The following is a 20035-nucleotide window of genomic DNA, read 5'->3' as shown; positions in this document are numbered from 1 at the left end:
AGAACCGTGTTCACAAAATTTTACAAAATCAGCTCTTTCATGTTACTGAACATGTAGGATCCATATGGTGGATACTCTCTCCATACTGCTTAGTCTTTTCCAGCATGACTATTGCGTTTTACTCCTCATACATTAATCAGTGGAAGGGGGAAAAAAATCACTTGTGAATATAGCAACTGTGTTATGTTCTCTGACTTTGCTAGTTATATTTATAAAATATAAATTTCCAAATTTTATGTATTTTTTAAAATCAAATTTCCTTTTTCAGTTTAATTTTTAAAATAATGTTTGTAATTTAGAAGGGTCATAGAGTCATTATGCATTTAGATGATAGTGTCTTTTACATAGTATTTGAAATAACATGTTTCCATAAAGTTTTTTTGATATTTTATGTTTGTTTATTTCTCTTCCTGTGTACTCAGTTTTCAATGTAAGAGATAGCAGTGTCTTTTTATTTTTATTTAAGATTTGTTTATTTGAGAGAGAGGGACCAGAGGGAAGGGCAAAGGGAGAGGGAGTCTTAAGCAGACTCCACACTGAGTGTGGAGCCAAATGTGGGGCTCGGTCTCATGACCCCAAGATCACGACCTGAGCCAAAACCAAGAGTGGGATGCTTAACTGACTGTGCCGCCCAAGTGTCTCTCAATAGTTATTTTTGTTTTTTAAAAAGACACTTAGTGGGCGCCTGGGTGGCACAGTCAGTCAAGTTTCTGACTCTTGTTTTCCGCCCAGGTCATGATCTCAGGGTCATAGGATCCAGCCCTGTTGGGCTCCCTCTCAGCGTAAAATCTTCTTGAGATTCTTTTCCCCTCTGCTCTTCCCCCGCCCCTCACACTCTCTTTCTAAAATAAATAAATAAATAATCTTAAAAAATTGGTTTAAAAAAAAAAAACTGTTATTTAGTTGTAAAGTAACCATAAATCACCATTATTGTGTGTAATTAAGTTCAGATCAAAGATCAGTTATCCAAGGGATATATCTTAGATATCACTTTGAAGAAAGATATTTCCTTGAATTTGTGGAACTTACTTAAATGCCATTAGGGTGAAAATCCAGCTTTTTAACCATTATAAGCTTCTTCCCCAGTTACATAAATACTGCTTTCTGTCTTTGTGTAAATGATAATTGAGACAAGTCTTAGGAACTGAAAATGAAGAGCGCTCATTCTTCTTTTCCTGTTTGAATTGAGAAAAAAAGACAGGTGAAGACTGGGAAACTTGCCTAACAAATGCATTAAATCTTGTAATCAGTAGGCTCTGGCTGATCCAGTTAGGCTGGTGACAGCCAGAGCCAGGTCTTAGCAGACAGTGTAAGGAAGCTGGTTTTAAGTGGTCATCTTTAGTAGGACTTGACAAAAGATGTATGTATGACCAGCTAGGCCTGCATCACAGGCAGTACAGCAGATCCAGTAAAGAGCTGAAATATGGGTAGAATCAATCTAATTAAGATCTTTGACTGAATTTTTAAAAGTCTTACTGTGGAATCAACCTTACCAGTTTTGTGGGATGAGAGATGCAGGAATGCTTAGAAACTAAAGTGAATGAGCCTTATTTTCTAAAATATTCTGGAATTACTTGATTTACTTTATCACAGAGTCAGAGCTGTATCTGTCTCATAGTACCAATCTTTTTTTAAGGTTTTATTTATTTGAGAGAGAGCGCAAGCACGAGAGGGCAGAGAGAGAGGGACAAGCAGACTTCCCACCGAGCAGGGAGCCCGTCATGGGGCTCGATCCCAGAACCATGGGATCATGACCTGAGCCGAAGGTAGATGCTTAACCGACTGAGCCACCCAGGCGCCCCAGTACCAAGCTTTTAAAATGGGTCTTTTCCTGCTGTACTGGGCTGTGTCTTCAGGATTCCTTAGTGTGCAAATTGAGCTCGCATATACACGAACTATTCCATTTCATTCATGCATGTAAGCAAACCAGCTTTAGTCAAAACTTTTTGCTATTGAGGTTTTTTGTCCAACATTTTCTTTTTACTCCTTCTTTAAGAGACTGTTCACTAAAATTTTTCTTTGGTTTAGTTGCATCAATTAGTTGTTGTTGTTTTTTTTAAACACCATCATTATTAGTTTCTTTATATATATTACTGCTTTTGTTAGGATGGACGTTTGAAGCCAGGAGATCAACTTGTCTCAATAAACAAGGAATCTATGATTGGTGTATCCTTTGAAGAAGCGAAAAGCATAATTACCAGAGCCAAGTTGAGGTAATTTATCCTATCCATAAGATAGAATGAGTTAATTACCATGTCTTCTCAAAAACAGTAATTTAAGGGATTTAAATACTTTAGATTCTAAAAGAAATATATATATTTCATTTTTTACTTATTTATTCATTTATTTAGTTTTAGAGGGAGCATGCATGTGAGCTGGGGTGGGGGAGGGCAGAGGGAGAGGAAGAGAGAGAATCTCAAGCAGACTCCCCGCTGAGCAGCAGAACCCAACATGGGGCTCGATCTCACAACCCTGAGATTGTGACCTGAGCTGAAATCAAGAGTCAGACGCTTAACCAACTAAGCCACCCAGACACCTCCTAAAATAAGTATATTTTAATAATATTTGAAACATTATCTTAAAATTTAGTTGTACTGTATCCACACTATGTCCATAAAGTGATTTCTTTTTAATGCTAGGTCAGAATCTGCTTGGGAGATAGCATTCATAAGACAAAAATCTGATGGCAGTCATCCAGAAAATCCATCTTGTACATCTCTTTTACAAGCTTCTGGAGAATATGGACCTCAAGTCTCGACATTTAGCCTTCTTCCTTCTCCCCCTGAAATACTAATTCCAAAGACCTCATCCACTCCCCAAACTACAGATACCATTTTATCTTCTTTTAGGATAAATCAGGTAATCTTACACTTCTCTGTATACTTATGCAGTCCATAAATCCCCTATCTGTTTTTATGTTTGTTATATACAATAGAATTATAATTTTGGTAGTGCAGTTTTTTAACAGATTGGTAATTCCTTGAAAGTTCTTTTTTTTCTGTGTAATATTTTTATACTGTGCTATCAGTAATACAGTTTTTCAAGTCAGTGTGTCTTTTGTCCAGAAAGTCATGATCAGGAATGGCCTCACGGAGATATGCCTAGTTGTCACTCAAAACTGTGTTAGGAATGTCATATTTATTTTCAGAAAGTCTCTGATATGGTTTAATGTATTCTTATTTCTGTTTCCTGCTTGACTGAAGACAGGCAGTCTTCCTTTTGTTCCTTTTTTTCCTGCACAGTGAGGCTGATCCTAATTACCCAGTATAGGTGGATATGGTTCCCTCACATGTGCATAGATCACCCCAGTAGACTCACACAGAGGGAGGAGTTTCTACATCAGAATCGACAGTTGATTACTAATTGCTACAGTGCCCTAACAAATCAAAGTTATAAAATAGAGCATATACTCTTAAAGTCTATGTTAGCTATGAAACAAAATAGGAGCTCAGGTAGGCTTTCAGTCAATGGAATAAAATTTGTCAAAGGCAATTTCAGTTTCAGGGACCTGCTAATAAGATACAGAGTGTAAGATTTTCTGTCAGCCCCTTATACTTTTTTTACTTGGGGTTATAATACCTTTTCAAAGATAAGGTTCATGGCCGTATATTTTATTGTCCTTGGACATGGTAGAGCTGAAAGCAGTTGTTACCTTTAATTCTGAAATGCCTTGTTTAGAGATAAATATACCAAAATTTTAGAGATCTCCGATTTTTTGGACTGCTGCTTTAATCTCTTAAACCATTCTTTTTATGTTAACATGAGTTTCTAGTCTGGTCTTTGACCTACTTTAGAAAATGACATTTTATTTTCTTCCTTTTCTTTCATAGATAAAAACTGGATACAAGAAAACAGAACAGACTCCAGTCACTTCTTTGGAAAACAGGCCTACGGATATGTCTAATACAGGTAAATGCACATTTAATTCCTCTTTACTGTTATTTCTTTCAATTACTCTTTCTCAATGAGGAGTACATAATGTGATTTAATAGACTTTAAAGAAGGATGCATTATGCCTTTTTTCCTTCAATGGATAAAAGAGTAAAATGAATGTATTGTGCAATGGTTCCTGTTAGATTATGTCTTTTATTAGAAAGTTTCCTGAACAAAGGGTTGAAATTTTAATATGCATTATCATAACGGTGTCTATGAAGCTGTAATAATCAATGAACTGTTGAAATCAAATAATGTAAATTCTTCTTTAAATCAAGATTAGGTTGCCTTTTCCTTTTAGGGAAATACCGGTGAGGTTTATTAAATGCACCTTTCAGAGAAATTATAGATGGGAGCATAACTTAAGAAAAGAAATATGTTTTTTTTAAAGAAGAGATTGTATAGATGTTAATTTAAAAGAAAATCAGTATTATGAATTGAATAGTATTAGTTATAATTACCATGAAATGATTTGCTAACTTTTTAAAACAATAAAGTATTAATTGTGTCACCCATAAAAAAATAATTTTTAGGGCGCCTGGGTGGCTCAGTTGGTTAATCGACTGCCTTCGGCTCAGGTCATGATCCCGGAGTCCCGGGATCGAGTCCCGCATCGGGCTCCCTGCTCGGCAGGGAGTCTGCTTCTCCCTCTGACCCTCCCCCCTCTCATGCTCTCTGTCTCTCATTCTCTCTCTCTCAAATGAATAAATAAATAAATAAATCTTTAAAAAAATAAAAAAATAAATATAATTTTTATCAAACTGTGAAGTATCTATTAGTGGCTCCAATATCAAGAAAAAGCTTTCCCTTTAAATTATCTCCAAAAATTAAGCACAACAACAATCAAAAACCAATGCTTATAGAAAAGTTAATTACATATGTCTAAAAATTATAATACAAATTTTTACCTGTATATTTTAATTTTTAATAGCATTAATCTAGATCAGAATTGCATAATAAGGACAGATTAGCATAAATTACATAGTATCTCAGTCCATTTGGGCTGCTATAACAAAACACCACAGACTGGGTAGCTTATAAACAAAAGACATGTATTTCTAACCATTCTGGTCGCTGGAAATCCAGGATCATGGTGCTAGCATGGTCCCGGTGAGAGCCTTCTTCAGGTTGCAGATTTCCCATCCTGTCTTCACATGGAGACCTGTGGGGTCTCTTCAATCAGAACACTAATCCCATTCAGGAGAGCTCCACCCTCATGACCTCAGCTCCTCCTAAAAGCCCCATCTCTGAATACCATTATCTTGGGGGTTAGGATTTCGATATCTGTATTTGGGGAGGACACATTCAGACCACAGCACACAGGTACCACACTTAATAGGAATTTATAGTGGATTCCATAATAGTTTCCTCTAATAGTTCGGAGCAGTATTTACCAGTGGGTTGGTAGCAATCTCTAGTCATAAATTATATGCCCTTTTACTTAGTGGGATTCCTTGACTCTTAGAAACTATTAGTATTATCCTCTTTATGTATTTAATTTCCATTATCTTGATGTATTGTTTTTATGTTAAACTGTGAACACACGTGAAGAAGAAAAAATATATAAATGAAAGAAGCAAGCAATAGTGAGGATACATTTATGTAATATGTTTTTAATTTTGAAAGTAATCGGACTGCTCATTGCCTCTCTTAGCCTTTTATTAATTCAGGAAGCACTTACTAAGCATGTCATGTACATAGAAAACATAGTTTAGTAGGAATTATGAAGGAATTAGGATATTTTCCGTGAGATTCTTAATAGTCTATGGTGAAATAAAACATGGGGTTAAAAAAAAAAACCTTCATTATTCAGATTAGAAAACATACGTATGTGTTTATTTTATTGAATAACTACAGTTTGCAGTGTTCTTTGTTAACTAGAGCAGGGTGTGGGTGGTTTCTGTACTCGAAGGAACGTACTATCTTGTCACAGATAGTGTGAAGACGTGAACAAAGTGGGTAAGGGAAGAAGTGGCCTGAGTGTGGTGTAGTGAGGCCACAGGCTCTGAATGCAAATGTAGAGGTTCATTTCTTTGCTTCCAACTTATTAGCTGTGTAACCTTGAAATAGTTGCCTCATGGGTCTTTATGCATATTAAATGAGATCATGCATATCAAGCACTTAGCATTGTAATTGGTACATAGCATAAGCTCGGTAAATTTTGTTATTATTATTAATGTTACAAAACCCACTGACTAGAGTGTAGCTCAAGTAATACTTCAGGGGATGTTTTTAGAGCAGAAACAAAAGCTCCCATCCTTTAATTCAATTTTGCATCCTCCCCTCACCCCCCAAATTAGTACATAGTAAAGAATTTGTCACAAACTGCAGACATTTCTTAGCAAAAATCAGACGTCATCCAGATCTTGAAAGAAGTGGTAAACATCAATTGACGGATGAAGGAGATCTTCCTAAGTGAAGGAAGTACCATGAGCAAAAGCCCAGAACAAAGGGTGAGCTAGATGTCAGGTGACCCTAGGAGGCAGAACTGATTAAAGAGATCCCAGAATAATGAATAAAATGAGGTAAATTCACATCAGTGACTAAAAGAAACAGTGCTGTATTTTGTAATAGAAACATGATTTAATGAAAATATATTTGAGTGAGCTGTATGAAAAGTAAATATTAAAATACAATTAAAATAGAACATTTTTCTAGAGTAGAATTAGCATTGAGTCAGTCCTATTTTTTTATTTTCACGTAAGTGTAGTAGGCCAGATATTTCTGGGGGCGGGGGGGTGGAAACAAAATCAACTCTAAATTATCTCTAGGTAACTTATATACCTTACGGTTTTTCTGTTATAAGCACTTAATTATAGATTTTTCCTAAATTAGACCCTTACCTGCCACATCTAAACTCCTTTAGCTAGTGGGTATTTATTCAAAAAATGTAAACAAGTTTTAATGTTAACCTCAATAAAAATAAACTGAATTGAAGCAAATCTACCCGTGTTCCCATGTCAAAATTATTCCAAAGTGTAAAACTTGTTAGAATTTTAAAAATCCATATAATACTTGAATATGTTTTTAAAAACTATTATATAAATTTCTTACTTCAGAACTCAGGGTCGTTCACTATTGCTTTAAGCTAACACATGAGCTTGTAAATGAGCTAAAAACATGCTAAAGACATTCCTAAAAAAATAAGAATTATTGCATGAAGAAATATTATCATTATCTTTAACTTTACCAGAACACAAACTGTAATCCTCCCACACTAAGGTTTTATAACTGAAACAAAAGAGTGATGGGGGGAAAATATCCATGGAGGGTTCATGGTGTAAAATGGTTTTGATCCTGCCCTCTTAAAACATTCCCTTTCTTCCCCTAAAAAGAGGAATAGAAGAGAAGATCCAAGAGAATAATAAGCTATCCTTTGAAAATCCTCACTCCCCAGAGAGGAGCAAATCAAGAGCTTGAGGCCAGAATTGGGAGATGTCACCAGCAAATGGGGAAAGCTGCCTGTCTATGAGCAGCTTTTCAGGTCAAGCTACTCTGAATTACCAAAGCATGCCGGATTTATGCACAAATCCTCCTAAGGTTTTCACTCAAAGGTATAGGTTTAGGGGAAGGTTGGCTGAAAGAAAGTGAGATTTTGTTAAGCCATGATTGCATATTGTTAAATGGGGGGGAGGGGGGTTAGTGTAAATTTACATTAAATCTCCTGTTTAAATATGTCTCTTTGTTAATATTGACAATATTCTAGGGGTGCGTGGGTGGCTCAGTCGGTTAAGCGTGCAACTCTCAATCTCAGCTCAGGTCTTTATCTCAGGGTCTCCCCGTGTTGGGCTCCACGCTGCACATGGAGCCTACTTAAACACAAACAATATTCTATAGTGTTCATAGTAGTTTTCTATGATTCTTTATTTTACCTTTACAATTCCTGTAAGGTACACTATTTTATTCCAACTACTTTACAGGTGAGAAAACATGATGAAAGATACAACATTTAGGAATAATGGCTTTGGGAGTCACAAGGGACTAGAATCCTGACATGGTCACTTACTAGCTACGTAATCATAGGCTAGTTTCTTTACCTTTTTGGGCCTTGATCCCTCCATCTTTGGGATGGGAATAATAACACCTGTGTCATTACGGCTGTAGTAAAACTTAATGAGCTTATGTATATGAAGCACTTAGTGCATTGCCTGGCTAAAAGTAAGCGTAAATAAGAGCTGATCTGCTGTTATTTCCACTGTTACACATAGCAAATTTTTATGCTTAGGTATAGGAATACATAAGTGAGAATGTATGTCTCAGTGTGTGTGGATGCTCTGTGTGTGTCCCTGTCCCTCCCTGTCCCTCGCATCCCCTAGCCCTTCCACATACTTACACTTGAATTGAGTAATTCACTCCCTGGAGTAGGATTATTGGTCTGAAATCATGATTAGGCTAGCTTGGGTACACCTAGTAGTGCTCTCATTCCTTAATTGCAGGTCAGGCACCAAGCTGAAGGTCACTGACAAGCCTCACAAATCCAAACATTAAAAATGAAAAATAAAGTTTGACTTCCCTGCTCTTTGGTCTTCTGTACCACTCTACTCCATGCTGATCTTTTGTGCCACACTGTAGGTTTGGCACAGAATTTCTCTTAAGAGAAAAAAAGAAAAAAAAATATATATATATATACATATATATATACACTGTTTTTTGTCTCATGGCTAACAATTAGGTATCAGGATGACAAAAGAGACTTTGATGCTTTTATCAGAATTGTAAAAATTCTATTATACTAAAATCACTCTTTTCCAAGGTTTGATTCCATTTGAAGCTAAAAGTCAGTAACCATTTTTTTTTATGATCTTGACACCTATAAGCTATATTCAAGATTTTACATAGAATGTTAAGGATGTGTTAAAGGTTTAGAGGAAGACTATTTATTTTCATATGCGCTTCTTATGTTCTTAAGAAAGAGAATGCAAATCATTTTGTACTTAGAGACAGATGCTCTGAGAAATTAAAAAAAAATTAAAACACTGCATAAAGATGTGACATTTCAAAAAGTTTTTTCTCTTCCTCTTGTTTCTATGTAGAACTAGTAAAATACCATTTAGAAGTGTATTTAGAATAGTGACAATTTATATACAAGGATTGACATGAATTACAGGAATTTGTTTTACAAACTTTGGCATATTAAAACAAATAATTTTTCAAGGTCTAATCCCTTGTGGCATCTGGTCTCTTATTCATGCAACAAGGACAAAGGCTCATCTAAATAATCAGTGTAGATTAAGAAGGTGTTGGGATGGGTGAGAGGTGTATGAAACTCAACTCTTGGAAGTCCATCTATGCTCCTTGAAATATAACCTTAATGTAAAGTAAGAAATGGGATTTTGGGTTCCAGAAGTTCCTAGTCTGTATCATACTTTATGCGCAAACTTGAAACAATTTGTGTTTATGAGTTTTTCCATAGTACCTTCAGAACTCATGTAACAAAACCACTTTTGCCAAAGACATATCACAGTCTTTTTGCATTCCTAACATGATTTTGCTTACTTTGGAAGAAAAAAGACTTGACTTTACAATTAGTAAGGCATTGTGATGATGGGGTAGTGGTAGGATGTATGTTTGTCTTTTAAATTAATATTTCCATGGGATTTAATGCATAATTGGCCATTCTTTTTATATTATGTCTTTTAGTGCTCAAGTGAAGCTGATTTATATGATACACTTTAGATTTAAAGAAAAAAAATCATGAAAACAAAAGTGAAAACTGCCAACTGATTAGCCAGACTTATATTTGAACAGCAGGAGCCCAGAACACATCCTGTCAAATGAAAAGTTCTATTCCAATTAAATTTCCAATTAACGTGCACCCTATTGTCTCTTAGATATTGCCCCTGCATGGACTGATAATTATGGACCACAAGGAAAGAAGATTTCCCTAAATCCCTCTGTTCGCCTTAAGGCAGAGAAACTGGAAATGGTAAATACTTTAAATTTCCATTTTTCTTCTATAAAACAACAGTAAGGAAGTGTTCTCATTCTTTGAGAGGATAAAGGAAGGACTGGAGCCGTTACTTTCTTGAAGAATTACTTATTTGCAATTAAATGAATGGCAGTTTGAGTTTTAATTATTTATGTTTGAGTTGAGCAGCCAACTCACTAGTACAAAATAGAAAAACCGTCTGGAACCTAAACTGACACCAAATTAATCAGTTTCCTCCTGTGCAGGAATAAAAACAAATGTGATGTTTTACAATGTAAATCAAAGGAAACAGGGAATGAATTATGACCAAGTATGTGGAATAGCAGTAAGTGCAAGGAGGTAATACTCCCATTATTCAACTTTTTAAAAAGCACAGGGAAACTAAATCCTAAAGAACAAAATAGTCATATATATGCTCACTAAATATAAAGAAGATGGTAGCAATGTACTAAGAGGCACCAAAAATTAGTTCTGGGGAGAGTGAAGTATTGAGAGCTTCTGTATGTAGAAGAAACATAAGGTTATTAAAAAGGAAGAATTAAAAGTAGAAAAGCGTTTTAGAGCTTTTCCTATCAGGTAACCTGGGAGCTCACAGCAAAAATGTGCTATGTCTTTTTTTAAATATAAAAATGGTTATAGTACTGTATTCCACGGCCTCTACTTTCCAGTCAGTTTTCATGGATAATGATTTTTTTACATTTTAGGGACAGTTGAAAATGCACAATAAATACACATTGCATTTATTCCCATATTCATACATTTGCATGCATGGTCCTATACCAAATACTTTTTCCAGAGTCAACTTGAATCTTACCCAGTGTTCACATCCTAACTCAATTCCAATCCCTGTGTCCACATTTGGTAACTATTATAGTTTGGGCCAATAGTGCCTTATTTTGCACATCTGCAGCACTTAATATCATTTTGTGGTGCTGTGCAGTCTTTTGTGTATTTTGCTTTGACAACAAGATAAAGTTTCTTCACAACAATATCTAGTACACCTACCACTATTTAAACACCTGGTTTGTGCTCATTAAACTTTGTTATTAATTAGGTACTTAAGATACCTCCTTTAGAGTTTCAAAATCCTGAATCTCTTTTGCTAATTTGTACTCTCTTTTTATTGGTGGCTAAAATGTAAGTTCTGGGGGCGCCTGGGTGGCTCAGTCGTTAAGCGTCTGCCTTCGGCTCAGGTCATGATTCCAGGTCCTGGGATCAAGCCCCGCATCGGGCTCCCCGCTGCGCAGGAGGCCTGCTTCTCCCTCTCCCACTCCCACTGCTGTGTTCCCTCTCTCACTGTATCTCTCTCTGTCAAAATAAATAAAATCTTTAAAAATTAAAAATTAAAAAAATTAAAATTAAAAAAATAAAAAAAAATAAAATGTAAGTTCTGGCTGATGCCAAGGTTTACAATCAGTTAATATTAGCATTTTTTTTAAAAAAGAATATTTGAGGTATAAAAACATCTATAAATATCTAAAAAATAAATAAGTTATTGTATTTTAATGATGTTGCTTTTATTTTTTATTTTATTTATTTATTTTTAAAGTTTTATTTATTTATTCATGAGAGTCAGAGAGACAGAGAGAGAGAGAGAGGCAGAGGCAGAGGGAGAAGCAGGCTCCCCGCTTAGCAGGGAGCCTGATGCAGGACTTGATCCCAGGACCCTGGGATCATGACCTGAGCCGAAGGCAGATGCTTAACCATCTGAGCCACCCAGGCGCCCTGATGTTGCTTTTAATATGCGTTTCTAAACATTGAAGATTTAATACTATTTCTCTGCATAAGGAGAAAGTTATCCAGCTGATGACTTTATTTGGCAGCCTTTGTTTCTTTATTCGATTTAAGTTTTCCTAGCACATCATTTTTACAAAAATCTAATTAATTGTCTTAGATATGAAAATCATCTAAATTTGTATTGATTCTGAGAAATTTGGATTGTTTGACTATTGAATCAATTTCCAACAGTTTGGTCCTCCTTTTAGCCTAAACAAATTATTTTTCTGGAAAAATAAAATGGCAGTTTTACAGCAAAGGCAACCCACATTCTGTGTTAACTCATCTCTTGCTTTTATTCAAAGTATATTTAGTGACTTTATGTAGTAGAGCATTCTTTGTTTTCAGAGTATGAAACAGCATCTTATTTAATAAGAATTTTTTTTTCCAAAATCCAAATTAGCTCCTATCTTCCCAAATATTTGCTAAGCTACTCTCCCTTTTTTGTTTGGTTACATAATAATGTAATTATATCTGTATCATTCTGTTTGAAATAGGTCTTATTTCAGTTGCTACTTTGTAGACAGATTCAATTTTATTATCCATTATATTTTTAACATATTTACTATTCGGTAACACATAAGGCCAATGTGATCAAATATTTAAAATGAAATAAAATTATCTTTTTCCTTTATATTCTATAAATATATTGCATATAGCATCTAGGAAATTTGTATTATAATAAGATTTCACAAGGAAAAGGTGTTGACTAATCATGTAGTTATTAAGTAATTAGCCTACTCAGTACAGTTTTTAAGAAAGACAGAGAAGTTAGAATTTACTGAAAGAAATTACCTGTCAAGACGTGTGTATGTGTGTGTGTGGCATTGTCTTCATGAAGTCCTCTATGTTTTACTAGTCTAAATAGACAATTTTTATCAGGATATACTGGAAAATGATTTCTAATACTCAACTACTTATTTGGCAATTCCTTGTTGAAAAATGGATTGCCTCTTTCTATGAATACTCTGAAGATGATTTAATATACAGATATTTTAAAATAATTTCACCATAGTTATTTACAGTGCTGTATTTTTTAAAGCATTTTTACGAATACTGTGGGTCTCATTTAATCCTAATGTTAAACTTATAAGTAGGCATGATAAACACAGCAAATAGGTATACAGTTTATTAGTTGGCTTGAAGACCAAGAATTATTGTACTTCTCTGCTATCTGTATTTTTGTACCTGAGAAAGATGCTTTGGGATACAGATGCCATTTCGCTGATATTTACTTTACCTCTTGCCATTTCTGTAACATTTGAAGAAAGGTGTAGTGAGCAATGATATACCCCATGTCTGATTACAGTTAATGAGATGTTCTTTGTATTAGGTTAGGAAGTATGTGACGAATATTGTAAAGAAGTGACATTTTTTAAAATTCATCATTCAGACATTAGAAAGAGTTAAGGACATTTATTTGTCCAATTAAAAAATTTGCATTTTTGCTTAAGGTTAAAAGATGACGTTAATTATTCAAGAAATTTTTGGAACTTGTTTTTTGACCAAAAATAAATTATTTCCCATTTAAATTTATGAGCTTACCTCACTGACATGCTGTACTCATCTAGAGTAAATTTCTAAAGTTTGACTCCAGATCAAGTTCCATTGTAGCTGATTGCATTTTGTAATTTTATTATTACTTAGTATAATAATAATCATATATTACTTACCTTCTGTGACAGGTGTTTTGTTTGCATTACTTTTGTAAAATTGTTTTTACTTATATGAAAACATCAGTCATACACAGAATGATTATATTGTACATGTACAGTTTAAAGAATAATAAACACACCTGTACCACCACCCAGCTAAGAATCAGAATTTTTGACATTGTCTGTGTGTTTCTTCTTGATCATATACACCTCTCCCTCTCCTCAAAAGACAATCTGTTCTAAATTTCAAGTTTATCATTTATATGCTTTTTTTTTTTTTTTTTTTTAAGAAAGAGGAACAGAAGGGGCAGAAAGAAAGGGAGAGAGAGAATCTTAAGCAGGCTCCACGCCCAGCATGGAGCTTGATCTCACAACCCTGAGATCATGACCTGTGTTGGATGCTTAACCGACTGAGCCACCCAGATGCCCCATCATATATATTTATAAAAACATGAAATAATGGTATGCAAACATGCCTAGGAACTGTCCATAAAGAACTCCATAAAAAGAATATAAAAAAGTAAAAAGTTATGCTAAAAACTGGGAGAAAATATTTGTAATACATATAACATATAAAATATTGCTATCCAAAATATTTTTTAAAGTCCTACAATCAATCAGAAAAGACCCACCAATACTTCTCCTGAGTATGCACCCTAAAGAAAATTGTACCCATGTGCTAAAGTAGATGTGTACAAGAATGTTCGTTTTTGCATTGCCAGTAAGCAGAAAACCCCAGTGTGCTGGTGGATAGATGAATAAATTGTGACATATTCATCTAATCAGGTATTTGTCAGTGAAAGTAAATGTGCTGTTGTTACAATAGCATATAACAATACAGATGAATGATGAGACCATACTGTAGGGTGAAAAAAAGCAAGTTTCAGAATTCTGACTATCTGCAGCATTTTTATGAGGCTAAAACATAGCAAAACAAAATACAGTAGGGATACCTATGTATGTGACCAACCATCTTAAAATTAGTCTTATGGGAATAATAATCCCACATTTCAGTAGTAGTGGTTACCTCTTGAGTAGGACAGGAGTATGTGACATGAATTCAGCACTATTGTAATTCTTAAATGGATTCATGGAATTTTTATTTTATTGCCCTGCTTTAAAACATGTATATCTGTTACATATTTATTTTTAGCATATGTCAAATATTATATAATAAAATACTTGGGAATATTAAGCCAAATGTATGAAAGGTATTACCTCTTGGGAGAAGCTCAAAAGGGACTTTTATAATGTTTTGTTATGTTCAAAATTTGAAGTATATATACTTGAATGCTAAGGCACTGTTACATCAGTTTTGAAAAGCATGCAAATGATGCAAAAATGTACAGAATAGAAAGCTATGATATATTGATAATTTTAAAAAAACATATAATACCGTATATGGTATAATTATTGTAAATAAATACATAATCTATGTGTATTTACTATTTAGGTGCTATATTCGCAGAAAAAAATTAGAAAATTATACACCAAACTATTAATAGTGCTCGTCTCTGGAGCAGTAGTTCTCAAGGGTGTTTTGTTTTGTTTTGGTTTTTTGCCTCAGGGGACATTTGGCAATGTCTAGAGACATTTTTTTGTTTTCATATTTGGGAGAATGCGACCAAATTAGTAATCACTAGCAAAAAATACTTCTCAAAACTGTCTGCGAAAATTTAAAACATATTGCTAAGTGATTTGTGAGTCAAAAACATCACTAATAAACATGTAAAAGAAGTTTAATCTCACTTGTAACTAAGGGAATTTAACAAACAACGTCCAGTTCATATTCAACATACTGACAAAATTTAAAGTGTGAAAACAACAAATGCTCTTAAGAATGTACAAAAATAGGTCTTATATGCTAGTGGTGTGTGTAAGTTGCTACAACCAGTTTGGAGAGTAATTTTACCATATCTAAAGTGATAATATATACATACAATACATATGATTCGGCATTTCCTCTTCTAGGAATATACTGTAGAGAAATTTCCACACCTCCATACAAGGAAATATGTGTAATTATTTGTAATAAAAAAATAAGTTGGAGTAATGCTAAAAGCTCATCAGAGGATGTAGAATTTGTATTCATACAGTGGGATACCATTTAAAGTTAAGTCAACTAGTTTCACAGACAAGAATATTGAGCAATTATCAAATCATAACACTGAGGTAAAAATAAAAATAATTTGTGAACAAATAATTTGTAAATTTACATATAACAATGTTTGTAGTATACTATTGATGTAAAATTTTAAGTGCACAAGAGTACATAACATTAGGGAATACATGTAGTGATGGTTATCAGATCATGGACAGGAAGCATACACCAGCCTTAGGATAGTGGTTCCTGCCGAGGGACAATAGAGAAAACTTTCAACCAAGTCTGTAATGTTTATTTCTTAAAAGTATATATAATTTCAAGCAAATACCAATGAATATTTGAGTACATGGATGTTCTTTGTATTATTCTTTTTCTGTGTGTGTGTGTGTGTGTGTGTGTTTGGAACATTTTTATAACCAAAGGGAAAGAACACCAGAAGTTAAGAACCATTATTCCACATTATACAGGCAAATACTTATGACCGTGTAGTCAGAGCAGGCAGATGATGCTTAGCTTGGCTCTAGAATCACTCTTTTTTTTTTTTTTTTTTAAGATTTTTTTTATTTATTTATTTAAGAGAGAGAGAATGAGAGACAGAGAGCACGAGAGGGAGGAGGGTCAGAGGGAGAAGCAGACTCCCCGCCGAGCAGGGAGCCCGATGCGGGACTCGATCCTGGGACTCCAGGATCATGACCTGAGCCGAAGGCAGTCGCTTAACCAACTGAGCCACCCAGGCACCCTAGAATCACTCTTGAATGAATCTATGAATCTTTCCTAATCTCCATTTCTCCTGTCTCCTGTTCTCACTGTGCCTGGCCACCTTTATATTAACCGGTATGTTTTTGCCTCAGTATATCCTATACACACTTGTATTAAATTACATATTGCACTAGTTACATTTATTTACATGCAGTTCTCACCCTAGGGACCATAACTGTGGGTAGCTGTATCTTCTTTATGTTCCCTTTGCATAGCGTAGTGCTTCAAAGAGTAAGCACTAAATGAATATTTGGTGAATGAAATGATAAATGAGCAGACTGCAAAGGAGGGAGAAATTTATAAGGAACAATTACCAATATTGAACTTTACCTACTTTTTAGTTTTGATAGGATTGACACAAAATACATTCTTGCCAGACTCCAGTAATAGGGCATCCAGTCAGGTTTTGCTATTCAGATTAGGTTTTGCTATGTATAACTGGAGGACCTAAGATAACAGTGGTTTCCATTAGAAATTTATTTCTTTCACACCAAAAAGAAGCCTTAAAATATGTAATCCAGGGCTGGCATGGGAGCTCTACTGTGTCAGGGACACATGCTCTATCTTTCTGCTCCATCATCTTTATTGAAGTAGCTCATGAACCAAGATAACTACTTGAATTCTAGTATTCTATCCTTTTGTCCTTCCTTCTTCCCTCACCTCCTTCCTTCCATCTTTTTTCTTTTTAAATTAAGCCCAAAGAGAGAAGGAAAGGGACAAGAATAGCCTACACCTACTTTTGAAAGCCTTCCCAGAAGGACCCCACAGTACTTCACCTTCGATATCCTTGGCCAGTACATAGTCAGTCCCATGACTTCAAGCCCCAAAGTGGGCTGGGAAATACGTTTTAGCCAGATGGCAGTGTTTCTAGCTAAAACTTGTGGTTTTGTTATTCAAGAACAAAAAGAGAATGAACATTGGAATACAACAAGCCATCTCTGAATTTTTAATCTGCTACAGGTACTAAAAGAAGGTAGAGAAAAGAAAAACAAAAAAGGAAAAGAGGCGGGTTCCAGAGAAAGCTTTCTATTTTACTATTTGTGTAAGCCTGCCTATAAATAAGCTAAAATTAGAATATTTTGTGTTTAACCCAATTCATACCAACTTTAGTTTTGGTCTCACATATATTAACAAAATATCTGTGCTTTGTAGTGCTACTTATAGAAATTAATGTTTAATCTGATCTAATAGAATTTCCTTGCTATTCTTTCTTCTGCCATATCACATATTTTAAACTAAGAAATTGAGTTTTGGTTCTAGGGCTATGCTTATAAATTTGGCCTCAGCCAAAGTGCTAGTCTTGCAAAAAAGAAAAAGAAAAAAAAAAGAAACAAACCACAAAAAAACTGAGGTGGTAGTAGAATCAGGAAGCTAATATTTTATAGAAAATTAATCCATAAATAGTCAACAGACTTTCTCTGGGCATGTAATTCTGGTCCCTGTTCCTGATATTGATTCTTTTCACTGGGTTGTAAAATAAAGTTATAATGAAAAGTTTTATTCTGCAGAGATTTGAAAAATTACTTCACATGAGTCCTTTTCCTTCCAGGCTTTAGATTATCTTGGAATTCAACCCACAAAGGAACAACATCAAGCCCTGAGGCAGCAAGTGCAAGTAGACCCAAAGGGGACAGTGTCTTTTGGAGGTAATATTAAGTTTATCGTGTTGTGTGATCATAGAAACTTGGTGGGAGAGTTATGGTGACCTATTTTCATTAGGAGTGCATCTTCTTTAGAAGGAGAGAGGGGAAAAATAAGACCACATCTATTTCAAGTTTCCTAATCAGTACCCTAAAATGTCTTCTAGAATTACCGGCCTGCCTGGGTCAGCAGAAAGGAGACTTCCCTAGAATCTTCCAGCTCTAAAATATCATCATTCTGTCCTACTTTTTTGCTTTTTATTTATTGCATAAATATTTCTTTAATAATAACAAAAGAAACAATATAAAATATAAAAGTTCTAATTCCAGTGCTGTGAAATTTCATACTTTTTCCAGCTAATATGACAGAATAAATATTTTTATGATGCTGTATAATTATTCATATTAAAGTTAGCATAATATTGACATACTTAGTTGATGTACTATAATATTAAGCCTTTCTACTTTTGGGAATTTTGATGGTTTCTCATAACTGATACTATAAATAAGTCTATATTTAACACTGTAGTTTTTTTTCCTTCTTTTTCTTGGGATAAATTCCCACAAGTGGTTTAGACTTTTGATAGGTATTGATAAGTTGTTTTCAAGAGACATTTTACATATGCATTTGTTCTGCCACTAGTGATGTTTGAATATAACAGTTTTTTATATAGTTGATAGCATTCAGTATTTAATTTTTTTCTTATACAATAAATGCAACATTGTATCATTCTTAAAGTATCTGTATTGCTAAAGAAATTCACTTTTTAGTTTCAAAGTGATGGAGAAAATATACATTTGCTTTCCTCTCCTTTTGAAAATCACCCTAAATAGTGAGGAGAACAAAAAAACAGAATTGCGTGTATTAACCAAAACCATGATATATAAGGACAGAACATGGATGAGGAGAGTAAACGAATTCGTGAGTGGAGGCAAAAAAGCCCAAGTGTCTAAAGTGATGGGGGAAACACAATGGGAAACAAGCTGATTTGTCCCTGAAAAGGCTTAAGAATTAAAGTATCAGGTACTTCTGAAGGCTGGGTGTAGGCGGGGCATTTCAAATAGGGTTGTAAGAAATCTATGTAAGAAGTTTTTATCTGTGCTGTTACCTGCCCCCTCCCAAGCAGCCAAGAATATAACAGTCCCTTATACCTACAAAGAAAGAAGTGTATTCTCTTGAGAAATTAAACCAGAGAGCTTCTGAACCTATAGTTGCCAGCAGTCAGGGAATTTGGAGGAGTGCATGGTTAGTTATCACAACGCACACCCAGATTGCTCGGTGAACTTTGCAGTCATGTTCATACTCTGTAGGCAAGAGGTTGTAAGATTCTCACTGAAGAAGCTACCTCAAAATGTCAGTTGAACCCCTGATTGCTCTGTAGTGAAACCAGCTAGATGACAAGGCAATTTATGTACACAAAATTTCCAATCAGTGTCTTGGTGGTGATTCTTCTTAAATATGAACTTAACAGCCAAGGGTCACCAGACATTTGGAGAAATTCTCCAACATAAAATATAAGAGCCCAAAACTGACAAAAAAACAAGAACCCTGAAAAAGGAGGAATAATGCAAAAGTAGGAGAGAACTTCAGACAAACCCAAATGAACATCTTTGAAAAGGTAAACAAAGATAAGGCATCCAGGAAATAAAGAATAGGATATTGTAGAATAGGAACCATCAGAGAATACAAAAAAGGATCTTTGGAAATTAAAAATACAATAGCTAAAATTAAAAAATTTGAAGATACATAGATGAATTGGGTCACACTCATGTTTGAAGAAGCTTAGAGTTTGCTAGCCAGCATCAGGCAGTGTTTTTTTGTTGTTGTTAAGATTTTATGTATTTATTTGACAGAGAGAGCAAGAGAGTACAAGCAGGGAAAGCAGTAGAGGGAGAGGGAGAAGCAGGCTACCTGCTGAGCAGGGAGCCCTATCCGGGACTCAGTCCCAGGACCCTGGGATCATGACCTGAGCCCAAGGGGTCTACTTAACCGACTGAGCCACCCAGGCACGCCAGCATTAGGCAGTCTTAATTAACAGTTGCTAAGAGTATATGCCTTGGAGTCAGACCTTAAATGGAATTCTGCTCTGCTACTTACTTGCCATGTAGCCATGCGAAGTTTGGCAGTTAGCTTGTCTTAGCTGCTGTATGTAAAATGGAGAGCATAGGAGGACCTGCCTCAGAAAATTGTTGGGAGGATAGAATAGCAAAGCACTGTGCCTAACACAGAGGCTGTTAT

General features: G+C 34.9%; 1 protein-coding gene across 2 annotated transcripts in view; it reads left to right on the top strand.

Annotated features, from left to right (window-relative positions):
- The window catches only part of STXBP4 (syntaxin binding protein 4), a 179984-nt gene that overhangs the window by 26574 nt on the left and 133375 nt on the right, over positions 1-20035 (top strand). For both annotated transcript variants that reach the window (XM_064582846.1, XM_064582847.1), the window contains 5 exons: positions 2107-2213; positions 2640-2859; positions 3831-3909; positions 9765-9859; positions 17706-17802. In XM_064582846.1, the coding sequence (XP_064438916.1) occupies positions 2107-2213; positions 2640-2859; positions 3831-3909; positions 9765-9859; positions 17706-17802 (598 nt within the window). The remainder of the gene's footprint in view (positions 1-2106; positions 2214-2639; positions 2860-3830; positions 3910-9764; positions 9860-17705; positions 17803-20035) is intronic.

The sequence above is a fragment of the Mirounga angustirostris genome, unplaced genomic scaffold, assembly GCF_029215605.1.
Source record: "Mirounga angustirostris isolate CCGP_5_RB_7025 unplaced genomic scaffold, mMirAng1.0.hap1 SCAF_17, whole genome shotgun sequence".
In the NCBI taxonomy this organism is placed as follows: domain Eukaryota; kingdom Metazoa; phylum Chordata; class Mammalia; order Carnivora; family Phocidae; genus Mirounga; species Mirounga angustirostris.
Note: the sequence above shows the minus strand (reverse complement) of the source record. Positions and strands in the feature narration are given on the sequence as shown.